General features: G+C 32.9%; 1 protein-coding gene across 1 annotated transcript in view; it reads left to right on the forward strand.

Annotated features, from left to right (window-relative positions):
* Nucleotides 1-16,109, forward strand: part of LOC144441816 (uncharacterized) — a 58,420-nt gene that overhangs the window by 34,893 nt on the left and 7,418 nt on the right. The window contains exons 5-18 of the mRNA XM_078131124.1: nucleotides 2,856-3,015; nucleotides 5,178-5,265; nucleotides 5,770-5,820; nucleotides 7,470-7,528; nucleotides 8,450-8,521; nucleotides 9,105-9,173; nucleotides 9,489-9,569; nucleotides 10,200-10,279; nucleotides 11,146-11,239; nucleotides 11,625-11,765; nucleotides 12,418-12,526; nucleotides 12,749-12,876; nucleotides 13,402-13,584; nucleotides 14,629-14,726. Of these exons, the coding sequence (XP_077987250.1) occupies nucleotides 2,856-3,015; nucleotides 5,178-5,265; nucleotides 5,770-5,820; nucleotides 7,470-7,528; nucleotides 8,450-8,521; nucleotides 9,105-9,173; nucleotides 9,489-9,569; nucleotides 10,200-10,279; nucleotides 11,146-11,239; nucleotides 11,625-11,765; nucleotides 12,418-12,526; nucleotides 12,749-12,876; nucleotides 13,402-13,584; nucleotides 14,629-14,726 (1,413 nt within the window). The remainder of the gene's footprint in view (nucleotides 1-2,855; nucleotides 3,016-5,177; nucleotides 5,266-5,769; nucleotides 5,821-7,469; nucleotides 7,529-8,449; nucleotides 8,522-9,104; nucleotides 9,174-9,488; nucleotides 9,570-10,199; nucleotides 10,280-11,145; nucleotides 11,240-11,624; nucleotides 11,766-12,417; nucleotides 12,527-12,748; nucleotides 12,877-13,401; nucleotides 13,585-14,628; nucleotides 14,727-16,109) is intronic.

Consider the following 16,109-nt stretch of genomic DNA (forward strand, 5'->3'; position numbering starts at 1 on the left):
CAACTTTTGTTACATCAAGGAAGTGAAATCGTTTGCAACCATTAGAAGAAATTCTAGACCTCATAAATGGAAGTTACTTATTTTTAATATAATTGTAATATTATATGGAATATTATTTTTTGTTAAAAATGATATTTTTGACAGAACAACCCAAATGTTACAAAATTGCTAACAATGTCTTATTCAGGGTGTGAAGTATTCAAACTCTACCCAAGTTGTCCAACATGTAAATTTGATCAGTATTCGACTCAATGTGAGTGAGTTTAAAGGCTTTGCATGTAGAGTACTGGCAATAATTATCTTTCTTGAAGTATCATTTTGAGTGTCTTTGCCCACTGTCAGTATAATCTATCCAAATATCTTATCAGTCTAGAAATAAAGATGGAAATAACAGATGACCCAGTCAGGTTATTGAGAGTATGGGTCAACTAAATACAGGTCAAAGGTCATTGGCTTACAGTTATAGTCTGTATTCCAATCATGATTTTCGGGTTCAAAAAAAATTTCACAGTTTGGTGTGAATCATAGATTTACTTGTTCAGAAATAGAAAGGAAAATGATTTTTTTGCTGTACATACAATATGTTCTGCTGCAAAAGAAGAGTACAAGTTCCCTTTACAGCAAACTATAAAGGTCAATATACACTCCTGGACATTCACTCTGTGAAATGTATTCCAAAAAGTCTCAGAAATTAATTGAAATATTGGATTTCCTTTTTACTACTATCAACAAAAAATTGAACTTCGTAAATCATTGTAACATTGTGTTGTGTCATGTACAGCCTGTTTCAAGTAGTGATTCGTTGGCTCTGTTTGATACAACCTGGCAGAAACCAATAAGAAACTGTACATTCTACACTTTAAGATAACAAGATTGAATGAATACAGTTCCTTGCTAAATTTTGTCTAAATAAAATGAACTAGCCTGCCACCTTGCAGACATCAAATGCAGACATCACCCTGTAGACATCAAAAGGCAGACGTCTAAACATTAGAGTCGGCATGTCTGTATCTAGTTGCTGTGCATTTTGAATGATTTTATTTAATTTAGACAAATTGTAGCAAGAAATAGCAAGAAATTGCAATCATGCTGTCTTAAGTATACAATATACAGTTTCTTGCATGGTTGTACCAAACAGTGAACAGTAATTTGAAACAAGCTATATATATATATATATATATATATATATATATATATATATATATATATATATATATATATATATATATATATATATATATATATATATATATATATATATATATATATATATATATATATATATATATATATATATATATATATATATATATATATATATATATATATATATATATATATATATATATATATCTTAGAAATGTGACATAATAGTACCGGTAAGTCATATTCAGATACATATGTATCTATATGTGTACATACATGTCTACCAAATTGTGAAAATGACTTGTTTTCATCACTTCTGCTTATCTCACCCATGATACTTTCTAGTGATGTTAACACAGAGGTTAATCACACAGGAAATATTTTCATTTACTTTATATAAGTTTATTACAGACGCTCCTTTTCACTTCTCAGAACACGTTCTTTACCTTTCTGTAGTAACTTTGATCAGTGCAGGAAGATAGTCTTTGAAGGTAGCCACCAAAGGATGTAATTGTCAATTATTATGTCACAGGATATGTATTTGTATTGGCAGACTACACTTGACACTTCAGATTAATACTTGCATTACAACAGGACACTCTATGAGTCTTAATTCTCAGAATTTCTACCACGAATTGTTCCTTTTCAAATATGGTGGCCAGTATGGCTCACCAGGTTGGGTTTCGTGTGACCCGGTAAAGTCAGGCAGCCTTGACTCGTTCAATCATACTGATCAGAGAATACTAACTAGATAGTAGAACATGCTGGTCAACTTAGACATATTGAGATTACCAGAGACTGTCTTTTACATTTTTGCCATTGATACTTTTAAGTGTTCTCTTTGAACAATTTAGTAATTTAGTAACAAGGGTGCCAAGCACTCTTATAATTTCTGAACTCTTTTATATGGTGATAATCCTACCCATTTTAGTATCAAGACAACCATCAAACCATATAGTACAATGTACTTCCTTCCTGGTGTCTGTCACTGGCAAGTACAGAAGGCTGTGACCAGTCTCTGAACCATCTCAGTAGTAGTAGTATCATTCTAGGGAGAACACATGGCTTTACAAATGACTTTACAATAATAATTACTGTTTAAGATTGTGGGATATAGTTTAATTGAAAACTGAATTAAATTATGAAAAGTTAATAATCAGGAAGCTACAGCAAATAACTGTTGTCAAAGAATGGTCAACAACACTCATAGTGAATTGGTAGAGTCAGTTTTAGTAACTTTTAGGGTCATAACCTGTCAAGGAAATTGGTCAAACTTTTACTCACACCTCAACACAAAAGTGGTTTGATTGTATTGTATTACAAAGCCCATTATTTGTTTCTTCAACCAGGAAGACATTCTTGATAAATACCCTTGGGTAATTTTTCAGTGTAAAGCAATTGAAAAGGAAACGGGGACTATGCAGTAATCCCCCCATCATGTGGCTAATGGCATACTTATATACATGTACATGTAGTGTGCAGTTTTAAAAAGAAAAAGACTTAAACTGTGGCTGTCACTTAGTTCCAGAAAAATGACAACCCATTCTCAGTTAAACTCAAGAAAAAAAAATCAGGGGTGACCAAGTAAAGTTTTGAGAAAAGATGTCAAAATGATACTAATATTAGAATTTGATCTATTTTAGAATTGTAAATGGCTCACTGAATACTCAAGACGTAAAATTATATTATTTTTCAAAATTTTGTTTCAGGGAGGAACAACCCAAGATATCTGATATTCTGTTGAAACTTTGTCCATTCCTGAAAATGTATTCCACCACATATATTAAAGACTTTGATAACATGACAGCAACGTTAGATGAATGGTGTAAAAAATCACCACAATTTAATACTGTAGTTCGAGAATTTGAGGTAAGTGATTAGTTCGTTGACCTATGGTTAGTTGTGTCTAATCACGCATTTTTATTACGTATGTCCTGTGTACCAGTCATTATGTGTGTTGGTGCACACGTATACTAGTGGTATTTTAGCTGTAGTGCAAACCAAAATCATTATTCTATACTTGTATGCCTGTGAGTGTAAGCATGGAGGTAGGAAAGACTTGGTTTCTACCTCCATGGTATAAGATTATTCAATACTGTGTGAGGTAAATAAATTTTAATCATAATTATTATTATATGTATACACAGAGTCATGCAAACACCTGGTAGTATTTTTTCTGAAATTTGCTGTTTTGGATATTACATGTAATAATTACAGAACGCTATGATGCATAAAAGCCCATGTGTGGATATAACTCAGGAGTATTTGCAGTCAATTGATTGATCATGTTTTCTGCTACATTTTAACTACCTAATGCTTACGAAAGTATGGTTGCCGATAACACCATAAGCAGTAGTGCAAATACCCTGTGTACGCCACATGTGCACCAGCTGTCACAGGGTTCTGTCATATTTACCGTCATCTTGAATGTACAAATTCACCTGAAAGTATCATGATAGTAAAACGTATAAATTCCTGGTAGCTGTAATTGGAGCAATATTTTTCTTGCTTTTTGTACATTTTTGAAACTTCTTTATGTTGTTGTCCCCCACCGAGGTATGTATGGTTGGCTAGTGATGCCTCACCGAGGCATGTATGGTTGGCCAGTGATGACAACTTGACCTGTGACCATCCCACAAATTTACAATATGTTAATAACAAACAAGTAACAATACTTAATGTATGACTGTTTACATATGGTCATCAAACCACTGTCCATAGTACTATCAACAACAAGTAAACAGGTTATTCAGCTCATTAGAAGATTGCCCTGTTTTCAGTAAAGGTTTGATTGTATTTTCCAGTGAGAAAAAAAATCACGAAACATAGCAGAAAGTTACAGCTATTGTGGCTTGAAAGAAAATTAACACAGGAATTCAGAAATAATTAAATGATAGAATTCTTTGTATAACATTAAAAATAAGAACAGCAATATGATTGATAACATGAAACAAACTATTAATTTTTAAGATTAGAAAAGAAAAGAGTTCTTGTTTCGAATTTGATGATATTTTGCTAGGGTGCACACACATATGTTGTAACTAGTTTCACAGATAAGGTTAATAGAGAGGAAATAGACAGATAAACAGGAACTTGCTATCTCTAAGTTGTTTAATTTTTTCATTTTTGTGGACTTACCCCAGGTTCTTGTGTTGATTGTGATAATGCTTTAAAATTTGTAACCAGAATTCATTGTTTTCAATAATTTGATGAATAAAATGTTTTGTATTTATAATTATATGAGTAAGTTTTTATTTTAGTTTTCATGAAATCACTGAAAACAAGCTCCAGTTTAGTTACAAAACTATTTTGATATTATAACCACATCCTACAAGTGACTGTGAGTATGTACATGACTTGTACAAAAGTATATGTCTAGAGATTTTTTAGATTGATTATATTAACCTTGCCAGTGTTTTGATTAGAAGCCGGCAGCTGTCAAAAACAGGCAGTTGTAATAGCATTTTCGCTGACTGCGACTTTGGGGGGGGGGGGGGGGGGGGGGGGGGGATTTCCCAAGTAAGAAATATCAGAACAAACACAGCTGTCTTCTATGTGTTGTAGTTCTTGAAAGATGATACACATACATATATATACCTGGCTTACATAGTTGGTGAAGTCCTTATAGTACAGTGTGAAACCAAGTCCTTGTTATTGGGGAATAACATGAAAATATAATATTGGTGCTTTCATGGACAACGCAAAAATTTTTGCAGTCCCCTTCCCAAATTTCTATGAATACCAGCCTTGTTTCATTCATACCTTATCTTTATATGTTGATTCTGAACACAGCTTGGGACTCTGCAGCTCTGTTGTCCATTCAGAAATGGCCCTAGTTCTGTCCATGTCCTGGTCCCATGAATTAAGTAGACATTGTATTTCATGGGTTGAGTAGACATACTCTATCATTTAGGCAATACATGTATAGATTGTACCAAAAAATTAATAGATATTTAAGTAGGGTTTGATTACAGTTTGTTGTTATGGTAATAATATTTGTGTGTTTTGTTTGTTTTCTATTTGTGATACAGAAAAGTGAGAAATGCGCTAATTTACAACTCAAACATCACATGCTGAAACCTATACAGAGAATACCCCAGTATAAGTTACTCCTACAAGGTGAGATTCCAATCTTTATACTTTCTGTATATGGAATTGACAATTACCTCAACAGTTTTGGTTTCACTCAGGAGTTCTGATCTTGTAACGTATTATTTTAGTAAAATTGGCCCTACAAATCAGAACTTTAGTTATTTTCTCCCAGAATCTACCACAAACTCTTATTTTTATGAGCCCCACCACACATCATGAAATTCATTCTTTCATCATGACTTTGAATCCAAAAAAGACCAGTGGAAATGATAATCAGGCAGACTTCTAATATATGGTGCAGCTACTATATCCAAAGATTACAAGATTGATAGTAAAAGGTTTGGGGCCCCAACTAACTGCCATGGTATATTGTATACACAAGTTCAGCATTCTAAGGGGGTAAAAAACCATGTGTTGTATCTAGTCTGATTCCTCTAAATAGTATAACTGCTGGCATACTACATTCACAGTTATTGGATAAAAATGAAAATGTGTTTTGAATTTTTTTTTTTTTTGGCTTTTCTTCAACAGATTATCTGAAATACTTGGACCCAGAATCTGAGGAATGTAAAAGCACTGAACGTAAGTTTTACTGAAAGCCTTCCATGTTTTGTGGGAAATGAATTGTGTAATTGTATTGGCCATATCTTGTCTGAAAGGTTCAGTCATTGGGCCATTTACATGTATGTAACCACTTGCTACCCTTAGTTGGTTACCTATTTAATATCTAAGTGAAGCGGAACAAATACTGAATCTTTCATGCTAGGCCACATATCTTTTATGGTATAACTTCAACACAAGGACTATGTTTATGAATTAGTAACAGCTTAAAACTGTAATTTTTTAGTTTTATTTCTTTATTTCAGGCCATCAAGATGTCCCGTAAAAAATATTAAAAACAAAGAAAAAGAAAAAGAAAGAATAATATTAAACAAGCAACTCTCTTGTACTGTACATAACAATCCTATAATTTCTCCAAAAGTTTGAACAAAAATATGCATCTGTCCATCTGAATCAATGCAGATTCGAAAGTATTGTTACTCTCTAGAATATGTCTGTTAAATGTATACAGCAGCTTTCAGTGGAGCGATGTAAACTTCAAAATATTTTTTGGTTACACAGATATTACTAATGCTGACTGCACCTCTTAGGTCAAATACTAATCGCATTGTGTAATTATGTGCCACTTTTAAAGTATGCATCATCCTAGTACTATAGTTACACCAAACATTTAAACAATATACATTGTATAAAAAAAGAAATCTAAAAAGTGTACATTTGACCTCCTCGGAGCAATAACCAAATTTACAAACACTAAAATTTGTCCTAGCATAAAAAAAAACCTTCACATATCAACTTCGTCATCCCCTGTGGACGACATAATGTACCCGAGGTACTTTTTAGAGGTTGCAAACTTCAATTGCTTCCCGTACAAATAAACATTAGAGATCCGAACATTTCCAAAATCTAGGGTAAATAAGTACTGAAATCACCAGAAAACAAAAGAATGGTTGTTTTTGTGAAACCATCCAGTAAGGAAGTCATTACACTACATGAATCTAACTTGATATGGTAAATAGAAACTGAGGTCAGAGGTCAGAGGTCATGATTGAAATATTCACAGGTCAAAGGGCATGAGAATTGATACATTCAGTATCCTTACAGTAACAGTACTGAGATAATACAAATCAATCATCAGAAAACGTTTTGTAGTAGCTCTGTCTTCACTTGTAGACAGACTGTACATTATTTACACCTTTGTATTTTTACATACAGTAATTAGTGTTCCAATTTATTAAAAATAGCTAATATTTTGGATTGTACAAGGCAATTATTTCATGAATGTATGAGAATTCAAGTCCTCTGCCGTATACTTTGGAGTTGAGACAGCATTCGAAAAATGATACAAGTTGAAAAAAAAAGTTTAAACCTTAGATGAAATGTCCTCAAGTCATCAGCACACTGTCCTTTATAGAAATGTTTACGTTCCACTCTGAAGCATTGATTTACTTTTAGAAATTAAAAAAAGTCATGTTTTTTCTTTATCACAACTAGTCAACAATATTGGTGACCTTTGACCCCTGTTGTCAATTTTGTAACAACAAGAATATGAAATGATATGTCACTTTCACCAAACAAATATTATTCAACTTTCACCAACATTCTGTTTATTTATTCACCTTTCACTGACATTGTTTTGTAAAAATAACGTTATTTTGTTTGTATTCTAGGTGCACTTGTACTTGTAAGTGAAGTTGCAAACCATGCTAATGAAAGTATCAGGCAAATAGTAAGTGTCAGAGTCTATTTTGTGAGTATTTTAGACTAAGCGATAGATTGGAATAACTAATATTAAACACAAAAACACTCCCTCTCTAAACAAACAAACAGCTCCATTCTGTAAACCAAGTGGGATGGGGTTGGGTGGGGTTGGGGATGGAGGGTCTCTAGCAATGAAACAGCTCATGTGGACCTGACAGAAATATGAAATATAAAATTTGTAGAGAACTTGCATATTAATCTTTGTGCACCCAATAAAACGTGATTTATTATTAAAAATGTAATTGACCATGTTGATGGATATATGTTGTCTGTAAAAAGTACTTCTGTGTTAAAAAAAGAGAGAAAAAACTCAGACTATTTCTTGATTTCTCGTTCAGGAAACAGTTCTAGTCCGTCTAATTAGATGAATTACTTGTCATTGATGGCATTATGTGCACTGTCTTAATATCTGTGTCTAAATTTTCTAAATAAACTACAAATTGACCATTTGTGAAATGTTGATGGTGTTTAGTGATCAAACATACATCAGTTAATATACAACAATTTGCCTTTAAATAAGTCACAAATGTTTACAAAAAATTATGAAAAAATGTAGTTGGTAACAGCTATCAATCAAAGTACAGAAAGTTTAGGGTATTGTTTAGTAAACACTGGGATAACCCTCTGGGTGGAGGGTCCATGGATAAACTTTGCGTCTTCTGTTCAAACTTTGTGACAAATAAGTAAAACTACTAGGTTCCTCAATCCTAGTAAATGAATGACTTCATTGTGTAACTGTAACAAAGACTTCATTATAACAAACCTTGTAAATGTCCTTCAGTAAGTTTATAATAAAAAAGTGACGACATATCTCTGTTTTCAACTACGTACTTAATAATTAGGTTTTCATGTTTTAGTTTAACAACACACATTTTTTTTTTAATTTCAGGACAGTTTTGCCAAGATGTTAGAGATACAGAGGAATTTGATTGGTCACATTGAACTTATTCAGCCTAGTAGGGTATGTACAATTTTATTTATAAAAATTATTTCATTACCAATTTGTTGTCCTAATTTTAAAAAAACAAAAAAAAACAAAAAAAACTTTAATAGTACATGTACTTGGTAATGCTGAGAGTTTATTTTGAGTGTTTGCAATCAAATTCCAATCTTTTCATTATTCACCTTTTCCTGTAAAGATGACTGTACACATACAAGACAGGGAAATGCTCCCATATAAAAGAATTGAAAGGGCACAGTCTGTTATTTTGGCTCAACAATTTGTTATAAAAGGGGAAGTCCTGAGTGCCTATACCCTAAACAGTGTAAAACAGCTCTAATGAATATTCAGTGTACAATTTGCTTACATTATTTCTGATGACTCCCATGATGCAATAGCCCATCGCAAAGATACCCTTATAAAGGCACAAAATCAACTTGATGTTTTTTCTGAAATCACAAGTAATTGTAGGTGATGTAAAAATCATGAAATGATTCTCCAGAACCCATAGTTTATGAAAATGACTTCATTTCCTGGAGTGATGTTCCCCATTTAATTATTCATAAATAGATGTAAACTTCTGGGAATGTTCTTCTTTTTATAGGTATTTATCAAAGAAGGAGAATTACTTAAATTATCCAGAAAAGAAATGCAACCAAGAATGTTTTTTCTGGTGAGTTTTGATGTACTCGGTAAAATAGAATCTCTGAGAAAATACAAACTAACGCTGTTTATACCAAAGAGAACTAAGACTATGACAACGTTGCAAAATTTTCATCAGAATTCAAAACTTAATATTGACTTTAAACTTTATTGAAATTACCATCGTCACTTCATGAAGAAGTGCTAGTCCACATTTTCTGACTTGAGATTTGCTATTAAGACGAATACTATAATTGTAAAATATGTTTACATGTTCCTCAAGAAATCCAGCTAATTTTGTACCCAGGTGTTAAAGAATTGTGCTCATTTTCTTTTCTCTTTTCAGTTTAATGACAAATTGTTGTATTGTGTACCACAAGGTGGTTTATATAAACTCAAATATCATTTACCATTGGCTGGCATGAAGGTAAGAATTGTTTTTAATCAAATTCTCACAGCTGTTATTTTGTGTTTTGTTACCTGTAGTGTAAAATACATCACTGAATAGAATTATTACCTCTGCCAATGAAGTTGATGAGAGGTTATGTTTTCACATGTTTTGTTTGTGTGTATGTATGTATGTATGTACGTGTGTAGGTACGTACGTACATAGGTACATATGTGGGTAGGCAGTTGGTATGTATGTATGTATGTATGTATGTATGTATGTATGCATGTATGTATGTATGAATGTATGTATGTATGTATGTATGTATGTATGTATGAATGTATGTATGTATGTATGTATGTATGTATGTATGTATGTATGTATGCATGTATGTATGTATGTATGTATGTATGTATGTATGTATGTATGTATGTATGTATGCATGTATGTATGTATGAATATGTACGTATGTACCTTACATCCGTACATATAAATTGTGTTAAACTTCATACACCAATTTATTTGACTGTTTTCATAGGTGTTTACATGTTATAAACAGATCTTTCACCATTCCATTCAGCAACTAGTGGTAATGAAATCCTAAAACTAGAACCATGAACAAGAAAAATATTACTGTAAAAAACTAATTTTTTATCCTTTTGATATCAGGTTGTTGTACCAGACCGAGAAGACTTTAAGAATGAATTCAGTATTTGTACATCTGTTAGATCATTTACTCTCTTTGCAAGGTAGGCTATATAATATAATCTACATTTTCTCTTTCTTTTGTCATGAAGTCATGGTGTTTTTGATATTCTGTCATTTAGTAAAGATACTATCTACAATATGCCAACAAGATGTCTAACAAGAGAACTGACGTTGGACTCTTGGTTTATATAAAACATCAAATATTGTTACTCACAGAATCAGAATATGTCCACATTTTTGTTATATTACAACATTGTCAGTGATGGTACTGCACAGGATTTGAGATCCCAGATTCCAGATGTTACTCCAATTTGCTCCATGTGTCACTAGTGAGACATGTGATTTCAACCCATTGTAGTATATGCCACTGATAATACCATTGTTAGCAAACTTAGGATTATTCTCATTAATTTGCCAACTCTTGTGGGTTGCAATATGCTTCAGATGTCCAATGTTTACGAGAATTGATACAAACAAACTACTTTGTTTTCACTTTTGAGACGTATAGTCTTGGTAGTAAATGGGAACCCCACTCCTGGAAATAAAGGCATTTTCATAAACTATGGGTTCTGGATGAGTGATTGTTTGCACTGAATGGAATAGGCAGTTAGGAATCATGAATATTCATTGTTCAACCATGAATATGTTATTTCTTCAGACTTCCATGATACATTGGCCCACAGCAAAGATACCCTATAAAGGCACAAGATCAACGATGTTTCTCTGAAATCACAAGTAATTGTAGATGATGTAAAATCACGAAATGACTCCAAGACCCATAGTTTATGACAATGCCTCTATTTCCTGGAGTGGTGTTCCCCTTTAAACATTTGAAAATCTCTACAGCTATTGTGTTGTTTATCACAACAGTGTTCTCTTGATTGTAAATTTTATTGTTTTCTGACAGAACACTAGATGAACGTGACAAGTGGTTTAAGGCACTGACTGGTGCCATCGATGATGCTGAAAGGAAAAAAAGTACATTTTCAAACCAATCACAGGTAAAAGAGAGACTATCTAATACAGTTTTGGGGTGGCTGTCGGATGTATGGTAATCTTGCTTCTTATTGAAGCCACACATCCATGTATAAACTAAGGTGGTTGAATTAAAAAGTTCCAGTAAAAAAGTAACAGACTCATTATTTGTTTGTTTTGCTTTCATTGTAGATTTTAAATGACACTTAATAACTTTTTACAGACTTCTGACAAGGTACAAACAGAAAGTAGAAAACATTGATAAACAATGACTTTTATGGACTTCTGACGGGGTACAAAAAGAGAGTAGAAAACATTGCTAACTGATAACTTTTACTGACTTCTGATGGGGTACAAACAGAGAGTAGAAAACATTACTAACTGATGACTTTTACTGACTTAATCCAACAGGGTAATAGAGAAGAGAAGATGTTTGAACTTGGCAAAGAGGCTCCAATATGGATTCCAGACAGAAGAGCCACAATGTGTAACATTTGTACATGTGATTTCACAGTGACATGGAGGAGGCATCATTGTAGAGCGTGTGGAAAGGTAGCTTTCTTTACTTTAGTTGAAAACTGATTTTACGACAAAAAGTATTTTTGTCATCTGTCTTTTTTGAAGAATTTCTGTCTCAAAATGAAATGAAGACATTATGTTAGTGTGCAGGGACACCACTTTTATATGTCAAAAATATATATCTTGAAAATTACTATTCATGATGTACTTCTATTTGAATACTTTGAACTCAGATTGGAAATCACACCAAAGTATTATCTCTGTCTCGTTCCACCATTCTGCATGAGAGCACAAGCTATTCCCAAGTTTGACTAACCATGTCAAATTTGTCATATTTGCATGAAGTTCACTAGTCTAGTTGCTAGACCTTTAATGTTCTTCCGATACGATACGACAGACGACTGCACATCGCTATAGAGGATGCAAGCCCTCACTTGCGAACTTCGTTCGCTTATCGTATCGGAAGAAAGCCCCAACATCTAGCAGCAAGACTAGAAGTTCACTTGGTAAAAATAGAAACTTTATTTTCTTCAGAAATTTGCATGATTTATGTGAAAAACTTTTCCCCCCTTAATGAACTCTGGCGTCATGCAAATAAGCCTCTGAACTTTAATGATGTGACATGACCTATACATGTGCATTGGATGACCTCTGAACTTTAATGACATCATTTCTCTTCTGGCAGATTGTGTGTGGCAACTGTTCAAAGCACAAAGCACCATTGGAATACTTGGGTAATTCAATGGAGAGAGTCTGCAGTAAATGTTTTGAAGTCTTCACCCAAAAGGCACTAGGTAAGAACGAAATAAAAAAAAATCAATTGTTACTTGAGGAATTTAAACTTCCACAGCTGGACAAAAAATACATGCTAATTCACATGTATATCTTTTTATTACAATAATCACATTGCTATCATAAATAATTCTGAACTAATTTGATATTGTTTCTAACTTTACATTCAAGTCAGTTTGGACAGAAGTGAATTTTTATGACTTTTTCATTTGATTACTTTACAGAGGAAGGAACTAAAGCTACTCCGTTGACACCTCCTGCTGAAAAGCCAGAATCTAAAGGACTTTTTAGTCAACTCAAGGGTAAAATAACCAAAACTCCAACTCCTAATGTAGCTAAAGTTCTTCTAGAGGTAAACATTTCAAGTTTTTCTTATGTTGATGCAAGGGAGAATTTTAGTTTTATGGTGGTAGACAGATGACATGGGAGAGGGATGAAAAGAGACAGACATACAGAGACAGAGAATGGCAGAGACATACAGACAGACAGATACTATACAGACAGTGAGAGACAGATACACAGTGAGACAGAAATAGACTGACCAGCTAGTGAGCTTTGACAAAGTTGATCCAGAACAAATAGTGATTCTACTCAAACTCTATGACTTCACTGACAAATTTTAGTGATATAAGACCATGAGATTTAAACATTTGGGTTTAATTGCTAAAGACTATTTATTGACCAATCTATTTATTGATTGATTGATTGATTGATTGATTGATTGATTGATTGATTGATTTGTTGTATCATTTCATCTTTCTACAAACTTGGTCAATTTTCAATGTGTTGAATCTAACATGACAATTATTCCAATTGTTTGATTTATGGACAGGTTACAGCACATGACAATTATTCCAATTGTTTGATTTGTTGACAGGTTACAGCACATGATAGAGACATCGATATGAGTGGACATATCTTTAAGAAAACCAAGAAAGACTGGGAAAAGCTTTGGTTTGTCTTAAAAGAGAAAGTGTTGTATACTTATAAAGCCAGTGAGGATGTGAGAGCCGTTGATAGTAGGCCTCTACTTGGCTATAAAGTAGAACTTGTGAAAAAGGTATGGTTGGATAGAGTTCTGCTAACTGATTTGAGTGGCAAAAACTATATTTCCAAAATTTGCCACGGTGGCGCTCTACTTCCCGTCTGTGTGTCCCTTGGGGGTATACATGACATAGGTTACTTGGTTAATCATAGAGCACTGCTGCTTTCCTCGATGTCTAAACAATACAAACAACATCCCTGATTTACACTTCTACAGAATACCAAGGGACAAAGCTCTTAAGAAATGTTACTATGAGGTGATGATACCTCCAATTTGAGCAAGGGCGCTGTATTCTCAATTTCCTGTTTGCCGTCTGGAATGGCCTACTGATAATTAAAATAAATGATTGTTGATACACAACCAAGTCTACATCATCAAACATTATTCTAAACATTTGAAGTCCCAAGCTTGTGAACCTTTTTTAAAGTGGGCATATGGATGAGGATTTGGTATTTATTTTGGAATTTTGATTTATAAGGCCATTTTATCATGGCTTCCTACTTAAAAAATCAATGTGAAACAACAATGACCAAGTCAGTGTTTGTAATTCATTACATTGCAAAAAGCTAAAAATCAGTGAAAAGTTTGTTATTGTATGTATGACAACAAATATTTTACACACTTAGTAGTGTTTTGCAATTTATTGTGTTACACACAAGGACTTGCTATATGTTGTTTCACATTAATTTTTCAAAAGTAGGAAACCATGATAAAATTACTTTATAAATTACATATAAAAATCCAAAATAAATATCAAATTCTCATCCATATCTGCCCACGTTAATGAGATATGTACTAGTCATGTAATGATGATCAGTGAATCCTATATTCATCACACATTACATCTAAATAGTATCAACTTATCTACATTAAAGTCAGTTGCAACAAAGTTGATTTCAAACGACTGATACTGTAAGCACTGTGATTTACTGGATGCAAAGATTTGAGGAGATATAGTCAGTATATGTTGTGTATGTCAACTGCTATGAAATCACTGCATGTTGGAATATTAGATTGATTTTGAACTTTACCAATTTTTTGTGTCGTTTTTTGTTACAGTCCATGAAAGGAGCTGAAGCAGGGACTGCATTTAAGTTATACCATAAAGAGAAGCTTCAAGACACTTTCAAAACGGAAAGCATAGCTAATACTGAAAGGTAGGTTCTGGTCAAATTGAAGACTGCCCTCTAGTGTTGAAAATGCAAAACGTAACTGGATGACAAATATTAGTTTGTGTGTAGACATAGGGGGCACTCTAAAAGTCTATTAAATGCTCTCTTATTTGAATACCATCACAACTTTTTATATTCTATGTTTCTAGGTGACATAGAATACAAACCAAAATAGTTACAAATGTATCGCCGTATTAGATGACTTTTTTGTGCATTTATTCTTCAAACACAATACATCCTCACAGTGATGTCATGAAATATGTCCACATTCATTTATTTATATTTGCATATTCAAATATTTGTAACATTGGCATATTAATATATTCATAATTTGACATATTCATGTATGTGTGACATGTACGTATTTATAATTCATTTACATATTATTTTCAACGTAAGTATAAACAGAGGGTTTATGTGACATTGATATTGCTGTTTTATTACCCTCGCCCCCCCCCCCAAAAAAAAAGCACTCAAAATTACATATTATGAAAATGGAAAATATTGTTAAGAAACAGCAGTCAGAAAATGAATTTGTTTGTTTTTAGGCCTAAGTTTTTCTTGGTATTTAAAAGGTACTCACAGTTTTCTACTTGACTGAAGTATACTTAACAATCACTTGCAATTGATTGAAATCAAAACCTGGTATTTGAGATATAACATATAAATGATCTGATGATTGAATTCATTGTATGTTTCAAAATAACAAAGAAATTCTTACCATGCAATCAACTGTTCTAATACTGTCAGTAGACAATACTTATGTCATAGAAGGCTTGTATAGAACAGTAACGTTATAATACTAGAATAGTTCAGGTTTTACACAAATATTTTCACTTGAATAAAAAGTTTATAAACTGAGCTTGTGACACCTTAACTACAAGCGTATACTGCTTAATTAAGATCTTTGTACCAAGAGTGGCATTAGGTTGGGTTGGATGTATTTGTTGTGCACAAAAAAAACTACCAGTTTGAAGAAAAAAAACAGGATTAAGAAAAAAAAAACCTTATTGTGAGTGATAGATGTACAAAGTTTTAGCTATTCAAGATAAGTAAATATGGTGCTTAATGCGACCTCAGATAACCTCTCGGGTCAAAGGTCAAATGAACAGTTGTTGCTCAGAAAGACCACAAGTAATGTCTCTTCACTCTAGCGTGTCTGATCAAAGGTCTTGCTAACCTTGTACTAATGGATAATCCTATTTATTTTTAGAACCTTCCTATGTAAAGATGTGATGACATCATGTTTTGTTTTGAGAAATGGTAACTAGAATACACTAATTTGTAACTATGACGACAGTGCACTGTTATTCATAACCTTGTGATTCAATAGCCACACCCGGTTTTGATCATTGTTTGAAATTAAAT

This window comes from Glandiceps talaboti, chromosome 1 (assembly GCF_964340395.1).
Source record: "Glandiceps talaboti chromosome 1, keGlaTala1.1, whole genome shotgun sequence".
In the NCBI taxonomy this organism is placed as follows: Eukaryota; Metazoa; Hemichordata; class Enteropneusta; family Spengelidae; genus Glandiceps; species Glandiceps talaboti.